Below are 12,152 nucleotides of genomic sequence, written 5' to 3'. Positions count from 1 at the left end.
TTGTTAAGAATTACATAAATCCCACTTTCCTGTTACATAGACTTCTATTCCTACAAATCTTTTACTGATAATATCATAATTCAACATTTCAAATCCAACGATAAAACCCGCAGAGCAAGGAAACAAACGCGGCAACGCTTCTTGTAATCGGACTGTGCTCAGTTCAAATTTTGGCAGGGCAACGACTGTGCCGACTGAAAATTCCTTGGTTTCCTCAATCCCTCCAAGCAAATGCCAGAACTGTGCCTTAAATTAGTCCACGGACTCTTCCTTCTATTCCCTTTCCAATTCATCATTCAGTGTGACGAGACATTCGTCGCTATATATAGTTAAATGAACTATAAATCACTCACTCATGGAGCCGAGCCTTTCTTGAGAAGTCGCCAACTGTATTTCCCAGTATTTTATGGAACCCGAAGGCTGATTACAGTGTTCACAAGACCCCGTCACTGGTCCCTATCCTGAGCCAGATCAATCCAATCTATACCATCCCATCCTATCTCTCTCAGTAAATAAGTAAAGCTATCCCTGTACCAGGCCGTGAATGCCCATAGGGTTGTGAGACGTTGAGGGTCCCACATTATCTAGACAAGCGTCTCAAAGATGACGGTAAGGTTGTCAGCCTTACGCGCCGGCCGCGCTTTTCTCCCCAGGAAAATGAATTAATTAATTACTGATACTCATTTCTGCTAGAGGCTGAGAAAACCCCAGGGCCTAGTGTGGCTGGAAGGATGAGGTCAACTGAAAAAGAAAATCCAATGCCCTCATCGGGACTTGAACCCGAGACCTCCGGCTTATAGCATAGACCCTCAACCAACTACGCTACCCTCTGAGATCCATTTTAATATTGTCCACCCACCTACGTCTTGGTCTCCCCAATGGTCTCCATCCTTCCAGCTTTCCCACCAATATCCTATATGCATTCCTTTAGCCCCATTCATGCTGCATGACCTGTCCAACTCATCCTCCTTGACTTGATCACTCTAATTATACTTGGAGAAAAGTACAAGTTATGAAGCTCCTCATTATTATTATTATTATTATTATTATTACCCACTTCGAGAGCATAATGATTTCATTAGCCTACATTTCCTTCAAGGAGTGAAAGTAGGCTGGAGACTATTATGGCTATCCTAGGCATAATTTGATTCCAAAACTCTCGAAGATCTTCAACAAGTTTCATCCAGTACTCGCTTCGGCGGCACATACACTAAAATTGGAACGATACAGAGAAGATTAGCATTGTCCCTGGGCAAGGATGACACGAACAAGCGTGAAGCGTCACACATTTCTTGGGCCGCGCCAAAGCTCAAGCGGTCAGTACCTGGGTCCCACCGCGGCGGGATCTCGGATCCGGTCAAGTGGGATTTGTGGTGGACAAAGTGGCGCTGGGGCAGGTTTTCTCCGAGGACTTCGGTTTCCCCTGCAAATCTTCATTCCACCAATTGCTCCACAATCACCCTCAGCTATGATCTGGGGCTGGTACAATAGGCCAGAAGTGGCCGCAGTACAAGGGACTTAGTCCCACCCCACTAGCAATAAAAAATATTTCATCCAACTCAAATGACCTCCTCGGAAATCAAACCCGCCACCTTTCGGTTTGTAGCACAGTGCCTCAACCAACTACGCTACCGCGTGCCCCCCGCTGGTAGAGGATATGTCGAGAAATAAATGCTTCCCATGATTCATGATTTATATCCATTTGTGGCCTATTTACTGACTCTCCCTCATATGTACAGCTACTGAAATTGGGGTGCACTCTTTTTATAATTCTAGTAGTGTTGCTACAGGGAAGAGCTCATAGAAAATAACTATTTTAGACCGGTACAAACAATAATGNCACATATACACGGTGCCAAATCCCAGAAAACTGCTTTCTTCAATAATGGTCCAGATTGGCTCTGTGGTTCACCCAACCTCCTATCCAATAGGTACCAGGGGCTCTTTCCCCGGGGGTAAAGCGGCCGGGACGTGAGGCTGACCATTCACTTCCAGCTATTACCGAGGTCAAGAAAATGTGGATCTACACATCCACTCACCCCAACGCCTTCATGGCATAGTGCTTAATTAGTTAAGCACAGGGACAACTTTTCCCTTTTTACCTTTTACAAACAGTAAGTCGACTAATCTGTAAAGGCAAGGAGGAGACAGGCCAGTCACAAACACAGATGAATATAATTCGCTCAAGAATAAAAGCACATTGTGCCAGTTGTGCCTGTGATCCGTCTCTTGGTTACCAAATTCGGTCGAGGTTTCAAACTGCCAGTAACTGGTTTGTGCTAGGGGACAATGGTGATCTGTAACAGGCGTTTATATGGAGTAGGCGCACAATCCATAAAATTTATGAAGTCAATTAACATTAAAAGTTGTAAATAACAAAAAATTTCCACCGAAATACACATCCATAAAATCTAAAATAACGCATTTAATTAGCCTATAAGGTCAGTCAACTAAATTGCTCAAGAATCGAATATTCCCTAATTCTAACAAATTCTAACTGGGCTTTTAAATTATGACCAATAACCTGCAAGACAACGTGAAGTTTAGAGTCATTGGACACCTTAATTTACATTCACGAGTTCCTGGATTCTTTGCCACAATCCGAATACCGGCTTTTATCGCAAGTTTCCCGCATTATTATTGCTTTCCTCAAAGTAAATCAAGATCACACCCTTTCTAGTCCACCGAAGGCATTGATACTTCCATTCAATTTACATAAAACTTGCAGCTAAGACGCGTCATTGAATAACAAAGAATCAATCAATGAAACCGGGAAAATATAGTAAGTAGATCTGAACTCTGAGTTGCAACTAGGCTGTCTGTACTTACCCCTGAAGTCCACCTTGGTGATTTTTTCGCCCTTGCATTTGACGGAGAGCTGGAAGTATTTGACTCGCAGTGTAAGCGACATGTCTGCTTGCTGTCTGGGTGTCAGTGCATCACGACAAACGCCGCTGCTTCTCCGCTCCGCTGCATCAGTAGTACTGAAGGGACGGCAGAGTTCACAGCCTGGTCCTGCGCCCTGTGAGCCCCACCACAAACGCCCTCCTGATGCTCCTGATTCACCTACAGTTCCAACTTGACCTTCACCGTTCACGCTATATAAGTAGTAGTTTCGAGAACCCGTGCCTGTACGAATGTAACCAAATCGATTGTTCAGATTGCGACATTCTGAACTGTAATACCATCTCTTAGCTGGATACCGACGTTTCGGAACAAGGTACTGTCTTCACCTTCAGCTTGAAGTGTGTAGGGTGAGAGATGGGTTAGATTATGTAGGCATGTAGATCGGATACGTGAAGATGGATGCAGCATGTTCCTCCGAAACGCCAGTATTCAACTAAATGGGTAGAGGATAACACAACTCAGAATGCTAAAATCTAAACAATCAAATACTGCAAACTTACTGACACACATGGCTCATAAGTACACGTTTCTTGTTCTGTAATGTCACTAGATTTTTCTCGTCATAAATGTGTCCAATTATAGTAAGCTCAACAATATTACTGTCTTAAAGGATATATGCATCATACATGGAGGATAATAACCCTAAAGCCCATGTTATATTTGCTTTGTTTCCTTCTTCTGTTTTTCCTTTCTAACTCCGATTCCTATTCCCCCCCCCCATTTCTTGTCCTTGTTAATTACTTCAGTATATCGCATCTTTCGTTCTTTTCCCTTTTGTGTTTCAGTAGTTTCCTTCATTGTTCCTTGTTTCTTCTGCTGTTCCACACCTCTCATCATCTTTTTTTCCCCTCGCTTGGCACTACAGCCCCAGTGGACCTAGGCCTACCTCCATGAACTTCTCCGTTCACTTCGGTTTTTCCAGATCTTACACATTGGTAGGACTCCTTGGGCGGGTGATCAGCTCGTCGCAAGGCCTCTAACTGTACACAAACACAGAAAAATCCCCACACACAAACTAAACATCCATGCCCTGATTGGGATTCGAACCCATGATCCCGGTTTCCAAGCGAGAGAAAACAGTACATGCCTTAGACCGCTCAGCTACCGTGACCGGCCTCATCATCTTTTCATTACTATATTCTTTCATTCACATCTTTTTCTCCCACAGACAATCAATGAAACCGCAATTAACGAAGAGGGCACAGTTTCAGCAGGATTCAGGAAGCAGACCCAAGCCTCGTGCCTTCTGGTACTTGATGTGATCTGCCCTTCGCAGGCCGATGAACACTTAGCCTTCCTACGTACCCACCTGCTAGCTATTCTCATGCTTGTCTTCTAGTGCCATGTACATACACACAACTTTGCATCAAGACCGGTTACTGATATTTATCCTTCTCAGATTATATAGCAGTCAAAAGCTGTTCCACTGTTCTGTATGGACTAATAATCTCCACATGTCTCTTTCTGTATTTCTGATACTTCATTCAAGGCAATTCTTAATCAATAATTATTTGCTCTTATTTTGAAGAAAGTAATTTCTTTGGGAATTGTCAATTGTCTGAATAGAAATGAGACGTGTTACACTTCGGGTCCTGGTTATATCTCATTCTTCTGGTGGAAGGAAAGGGTAGCGATATACATGATTTTCTTCTGGAACATGTCGTCTTGTAGTCTGGCAAAGGAGTGCCGAAATTTCAGAAGAACTTAATGGTAAGATTCAGATCAGAAAATATCTCATTCTCAAGGTGTCCCTAGGGAGGTAATTCTTTCTGGGATGTGCCGTAGACTGGTAGAATTTTTCTGACGTTTCGGAGGAACCTACTGTCCCTATCTTCAGGAAAAATCCAACCGAACCTCTCCATAGTACAAATCCGAATTGTTCCTGTTCGCCATCTTGATGGGTGAATTTACTTTATTTTAATAAAATGTTAGCCAGATTCGTGGGTTTACAAGTCTGTACAACAGAAAAAATAAGTTCTATGAGCTCCACGAGGAGTTGGAGAAACCCAGGCACCCCAAGAAAAGAAAACATTATCTCGACCAATATCCGAACCAAGAACCTTACAAATACATGTCAGAAGCTTTGTGGCTTTGTGTGTGAGATTTCATAATAAAAAGAATTTGATCACGAAATAAATCAAAATGTTAAACATTAAGATACAAGTTGCATGTAAATAACACATTTATCGAAGAGCTTGGTCTAACAGTAACCGTCTACATTATGTCGGGAGAACATGTCGATCCGGCCACAAACTATCCCTTCCAAATCCTTCTCAATTCATCATTGAAATCTTGTCCTACCATCTAATTATATAAGTTCGAAACCGAGCGCTTCTTTAAATAACCTCCAAAGGAAACAGATTGTGAAGTCACTCTTCTCAACTATTTAATTTATCAAATTATATCAGGCCAAAATCTGATAGAAAGAAGTTTGATTTTGAATATATTTTTAATTTTGGATTCTTCTTCTAAAAGTTGGAGATCATTCTGTTCAACTTTCCGTGCAGTGACTTTTCATGGATTCTTTCTTCAGAAATTCTTCCCACTGTAGCCTAACGTGTAAGGTCATAAGAATACTGATGATATGTGTTTAATTTTAATGTGAATAAGATCATTACTCTTCAGCTATATAGTTGACATTTTGCTGATTCGCAACGTCACGTATACAGTTCAATGTGAATATAACCTTATATATCAGAAACAACCATCTAATCCGATTGCACAGGGAACAAAGACTGGAAGGCAATAACCTTATAAAGAGCTACATTTTCATTCCTATTCTGCTCTGACTACAATGAGGATCAAGAATAAAGAAACAAAGGAGACATCTGTGTGCAATAAATCATCCAACATTAGTCTGTATAGAATGCAAGTAAAGCAAGTTAGGTTGCCTAATTTCTAGAGAACAAATTTCTTGGGGATACAAAGCGAATATGTGAGGACAGTTTTGAAAAGAAATTGAGAATACAATTTAAACACGAGCACTGGATTCACCTGGCCCAGAAATTGACGTATATGTCAACGATATTTCCATAGTGTTCACTAGCCTTCTCAGGAAGGTAAGGATTGCTCAACTGTTCGTTAAATTCGCTCCTTTGTGGAACCTAAGGGTTCATTGCCGTGTCCGTAAAATCTTAAGATGGATAATAATTTGAGCGAGTTCAATCTAATCCACATTTTCAAATTCTGCTTATCTGAGATCCACAGTAATTCCATCTTCCCATATACGTTTACTTCTCCCAGATGGTCTTTTCATTGTTTACATATTTTCTTATTTATTTATCATATTTCCCATTCATACTTCATGTCCCTCATCTGATGATCCTTGGTTTAATCACCGTAAAAATATTATATCAAGAGTACAAATTATGAAGCTCCTGATAACGTTATGATTCCCTGTTACTTCTTTCTTCACACAACCGAATAAGCTCAGGCCTTTATGCCCAGCCATTTCTCTCCTGTTCCGGAAGGGGTATCAGTTTTAAACATGATATAGATCCTGCTCTGTACTTTTTTCATTGGTGTGTGTGTGTGTGTCAAAGAGAATATACAGGTATAAATGTACCTTCAAAAGCAACAGCATTTTGATTTTGTCAGAAATATGATTATGTATGTTCTGAGTAGGTAGAAATTCGGTTTTGTAGTAAAAGCGCAGTCATTCATACTATTTCATTTCGTCTAATTTAAAAATAATCTATGCACCTAATGTCAAATCAATGACATGGCCTGCAGCATGCGCATTGTATTTTTCCACGAAGTGTGACGTCATTATGTAGGCTGATTCATTGTTATGCAGCCATTATATTTGTCCGTAAAATCAATTGTGAATGTATGCTACATCTTGCTTCGGTATTAATGCTCTTTGATAAATGTTGCGTATTCATTTATAGCATACATTCTGGGAAGATTCATAGTAAATATTTATAAACGATAGTTATATTACATTTGATTAAAAATTGAAAATCCTATACCGTAACGACATAAAAATGGATGTTTTATGAGGAACACGGAGGCCACCATTGAGTGATTAGTATTCTGGCTTCATATTCGGAAGGTCGTAGGTTCGAATATCGATCCTGATACCTAATCCATGACTAATTTTGATGGTCCCTCCACGGATGTTATTCGATGCTTTAAAGTAGGTCACAGTCACTTCCGTCCACATTATATACAGTTCATTATTCAAAATCATTCTCGAATTCGACGCTATATGACCTATTCAGGTGTGAAAAGGTCGTTAAGGAATCCAAGTTTGAATCAATCAAGCAGAATAGATCTTAAGTAGTTACTGTAGGATTCAAGCAGCCTCCGTAGTCTAGAGGTAAGGTTCCCACCTCATGACTCGTAGTACGCGGGTTTAAATACCCGGCGGAGGTTGTCGAATTTTTAAAGGCGGAAAAATTCAAGGAACAAGTCCTCCGGGAGGGACTTTAAGCCGTGGGTCCCGTGTCGTAGCTTTACGGCACGTAAAAGAACCTCATGTCTCCTAAGGAGGCCACTTAGCAAAATTACGGACATTTCCCGCCCAACAGTAGTCTCTAATACGTCTGGTAGATGGGGGAAGCATTGTAGATACCACTCAGGTAGTAGAGGCCGATCTCGCTGGCTGGGCGGGACTGATTGTAAGCACCAGTACCGGTAGGATATAGAGACTGGTAGAAATCATAGAGGGAAGCACAATGGACCAATACTGGTCTAAGTGCATGGGGAAGCCCACCCTCTCCAATAACTAACTAACTAACTACTATAGGATTCTGACGATGGTCTATAACACACAGAGATATTGGGTTTTCGGACTTTATCCATCGTCCTGGTTTTTAAGATAACTAAGAAAAACACGACGTTTCGGAAACTAGATCTGTTTCCGTCCTCAGATGAGGACCAGGATGATGGATAAAGTCCGAAAGCCCAATATCTCTGTGAGAATTGATCTTGCCATTTTACCTCACCGAGCAGGTTATTGTAGCGGTGGTACCCTGAACTTGCATTTTTGGAGGGAGCCATTGCAATCTCGAATCCTGGATCAGCTATCCTAAATGCAGAACTTCATGGATATCTTAAGTCGTTCTGGCACGCAGTAGTAGGCTGTTTGCAAATCCTCTAACATAGCTTTCTCTTAGATATTCGTAATCGTCATCAGCATCATCATCATCATCATTGGCAAAACGGCCCTTGTGCACCATGGCCTTCCTTAGAAGATTCTGACAGGTTTGATCCAGTGTTCCCTTCTTTGTATATTCGCCACAACAATTTTTTTTCACAGAGCGAAGTCGGCAGTCCTATGTCCAAACCCAGCCTGGAGGACCAGGTCTCTGTAGATGTCTCCCTCAAAGACAGAGCGGCACGATCATAACACCAAGGGGCCGGGTTTCTTTTTCGTCGCCTTCTACGACGCGCAGGGCTACGGTGGAAGCATTCTAACCTGCCTCCACAAGAGAAAGAACTTTATCTTAAATCTTCATATTATAATTCTTCATTCTCATTCGAAATATGCAACGTATTATGACATGACGCCTGAATGTCGGAATAGTGGGGCCAGAGGAGACTTCCATTTTTAGGCAACGGTTGGGTAAACAAGTTTCCGCGGCAACGGATACGCAAGCAACAATTGAGGAATTGTTGGGAACAGTGTTTTCTGTTGGGTCCACTTAAATGGTAATGAAAGAAGGGAGCTAGTGAATTGGAGCTCAGTTGGCAATCAGGCTGTGAAGAGAATACTTTATGTATGCTGTAGTACAGTGATATTTGGAGTGGGTAATTCAGTGAGATTGTTATAGTTCCTGTGTTAAAATCTATTGTTAGAAAACGGATAGTTGAGACTGTAATAGACTGAGAATATTAGCTTGTGTAATAGCGCTAATACCGATAGTGTTATAGTTGTTCATAGTACACCTGTAAGTGGTCAATAAATCCAATTAACCAAAACCCCGTCGATAGTGACGTAGACCTCTAAATCACGACAATATGTAGCTGTATCTACTGCTTTCAATACCCAAGGAATTATTCATTAATTGGACATCACTAAGGTAAGTTGTCCGTGAGAACTGAACAAAAGATGCTGATTTGCTGCGTATTACGTCTTTGGTATTCATTTTGAGAACTAACTGGAATGGCGGTGACAAATGACCGTTGCCGATAAACAGGAACTTTCGGAACGAACATATGAGGTGTCCATTCTGGATATTGTGATGTGTAGGAGTGACTTATAAGATGGATTTTGTATTTGATAACTGGATTTATTGCACCTTATACATTCACACAACACGGGACTACAGGCAATACAGCACTATCGCTATTCTACACTTAACAGTTCAGTGTTACACACGCACTAGGTTTCTCAGTCTTCATTAGTCGTATCCTGCCAACGGATTTATAAAAGTCTCACTGTCACTTCAAATTACTTCTATTCACAGCCTAATTTCTTTCTTGCCATTTTCTGCAGCTGTCAATTCCGAAAGCTCGACTCAGTTCAATTCCAAGCTCATATCCCGGCAAGCTGGCGTCTCGAAACTCGATTCTTCAATTCACTTTATGTCAAAGTCAAAGTCACATTGCGACTGACGGTCAGTCAGTCTGTCTGTCTTGTTGTCGAGACCCGCTGGGGCTCACGACCAGATTTTTTTCTTTTTGTTTTTTCCTTATATGAAAGTTACTGTCCTGTCCATTTGGGGCGCCCTCTCTGACGAGAGGTCGGGTCCGTCATTTGTCAGTCATAGTCCACATTAGTAAGTCCATTGACAGTATTTACATATATTTAAAAATTTAATCTTAATTCCTATTCCTATGTACAATATATACAAGGCCTCTGTCAGTCTAGGCCCAGTACAGCAGCTCATGCCCTATATCTGTGAGTAGTAGTATTCGCTACCAGGGCAGTCTAGTCACTTGAACGGCCGTATGCCTGACCGCCGCCAAGTTTAGGTCTCTTATACTTTCTGTGTCGGGCTTCGCCTTGTCCGATGTTGCGAACATTCTCATTATCATGATTTTGTATGACTTCTGCTTGTTGCCTACATAATTTTTTATATAGTCATATACGTACGGAATTTCAAATGCCATGTGCAAATCGCAGACCGGTGTGCGCCTTGGAAAATTGCCAATGGCGCGGAGAACCTTGTTTTTCAGGCTCTGCATTTCACTTTACCTTACTTTATGCTGCTGAACACTTCTTTTATAACCACTTTGCATGGACACGCATAAAACAGCCTCTATTGTTAAGGTGTTCTGTTGACTGGTCACTTTCCTAGCAATGGGCGTCCTATTGTTGCGCGCGTACCCTTGCGCGGGAATGTGTTTACCCAGTCGGTACCGAGTAATGGGTTAATAGAAATAATAAATAAATATGTCCCTCATTTAGGCCCTGTCGTGTATATATTGCATATGCGATAAAGTGTAAATTAGCACTATTGTACATAAACCTATGGAGGCCCATAGAGTTGTGAGACGTCGAGGCTCCCACATTGTATAGACAATTGGCTCACAAATGGCTGCGAGGTTGTCAGTCTTAAGCGCCAGATGCCCTTTACCCACCAGGAAGATTCCTGGTACTCATTCTTTCAGAGATTGAGTCGATACCAGAGTCATAGTGCTGCTGGAAGAATTATGCGTATTGAAAAATCCAATGACCTCATCGGGAATTGAAACCGCGACCTTCCGATATGTAGCATAGTGCCTCAACCAAGTACGCTACCGAGTGCCACTGAATCTTCTTAACAGACGCATATAAATCGTGCCCTGTCTCAAAATAATGGCCACATTTCACAACCATACAAGAGAATAGGCAAAATTATGGTTTGTATGCACTCGTAAATTATTGTTTGCAGAGCGGACAGAACGTCAATAATACTTTTGTCATTTAACGACGTTGTCAGTATCGAGCGTTGAGAGTATAGCGTCGATAATAGGATGATTAATATGGAGCAGTTGATGGAATAAAACTTCAGAGGGAAAACCGCAACACGAAAAGAAAACATATATATAAAGATATAAAGAACACATACATGACATAAGACACAATAACAGCAATACAGAATACTCAGAACACATATTAAACACAGGACATGCATATGGTACTATAGAAAACACTATGGATATCATAGCAACGGGTAGGAAGGGGCAATACTTGAACACATTGGAGAACTATCATATATACAGAACGACAAAGAAAAACACACATATGAATAATATAAATAAAGAAATATATAACCCAATATACCACGAATTACACACTACCTACACAGAACAACATAACACCCCACCACCTACCCCCACCACATCTACCCCCACAACATCATAACTCAATCAAAACGAAGACAGCACTCACACACACACACACACATACCCAGCAGGCCCAGCAGTGTAACACACGCAGTTCCAGAAGCAAGACACAACACAAAGCACAGTGGGTATTAAAAATTATAATACCACAAGTAATAAATAAAATTCGGAACGCGATATTAATGAATAACAATTTAACGTTACAGATATACACACGAAAGTAGGAAGAGTACTCCGATAGAAGAAGATAGGTGTGACTCGCGTATTGAGATATGACATAAGGATGAAAAATCCTGAACAGTTTTAATATTTTTAATATTTAATATTTATCAATATATATGACGAATATATATTTTAGTTATTTTAATATGAAGACAGCAGGGCATGCAATGAAGTAGTTTGACGTACATCGAAAAGCACCTGAAGATGGCACTTTTGTGCTGAAACATGTAGTGCAAGAGAGAAGAGTAAGGTGAATAAATGTATGCACTGTAAGGCGGTTGGAATAAATCATGGACAGAAAACACCCTTAATTTCACTGCGTTCACCACAGAACCCACATGATCCGAAGTCGGTTAGAACCGAAGCAGCCGAAGTGAGAAGCCAGCAACTAACCTTCTGCGATATTGCACGTTCTGACAACGAATGTCTGAACTGAGTAATAACGGGCATGTTTCTCAATCTCTTCTGCTAACACCACTATCACCTCAAATTCCGCCTTGATATCAAAAATAAATTACCGACATTTTGAACCAATTATCAGAATCAACTGGCGTCTCTAAAATTCTAACATAATGAAAGCATGTGGTGTATATCTTAATGTAACGGTTCTGATCAACGCGTTGCCAGGCAACAACCCTATAAACACGAATACAAACAACAATAGATAAGGCTGTGTTTTCTACGCGGTCAGTATCGGGAAGGCGCGCGGAGCTGTACGATGTCTATCATCAGGCAACGAAATTGTA

General features: G+C 41.1%; 1 protein-coding gene and 1 non-coding gene across 3 annotated transcripts in view; one reads left to right on the top strand and one right to left on the bottom strand.

Moving 5' to 3' along the window:
- Positions 1–3,042, bottom strand: part of LOC111874417 (otoferlin) — a 222,554-nt gene extending 219,512 nt beyond the window's left edge. For both annotated transcript variants that reach the window (XM_023869914.2, XM_033755444.1), the window contains exon 1: positions 2,830–3,042. In XM_023869914.2, coding sequence (XP_023725682.1) covers positions 2,830–2,911 — 82 coding nt within the window. In that variant the 5' untranslated portion in view covers positions 2,912–3,042. The remainder of the gene's footprint in view (positions 1–2,829) is intronic.
- On the top strand, positions 1,187–1,293 carry LOC111874423. The gene has a single exon (XR_002844561.1). It is a non-coding gene; the product is annotated as a U6 spliceosomal RNA (small nuclear RNA).
- Positions 3,043–12,152: the final 9,110 nt, after the last annotated feature.

Source organism: Cryptotermes secundus, unplaced genomic scaffold (genome assembly GCF_002891405.2).
Source record: "Cryptotermes secundus unplaced genomic scaffold, Csec_1.0 scaffold251, whole genome shotgun sequence".
NCBI classification, from domain to species: domain Eukaryota; kingdom Metazoa; phylum Arthropoda; class Insecta; order Blattodea; family Kalotermitidae; genus Cryptotermes; species Cryptotermes secundus.
This window is presented reverse-complemented; position numbering and strand designations above follow the sequence as displayed.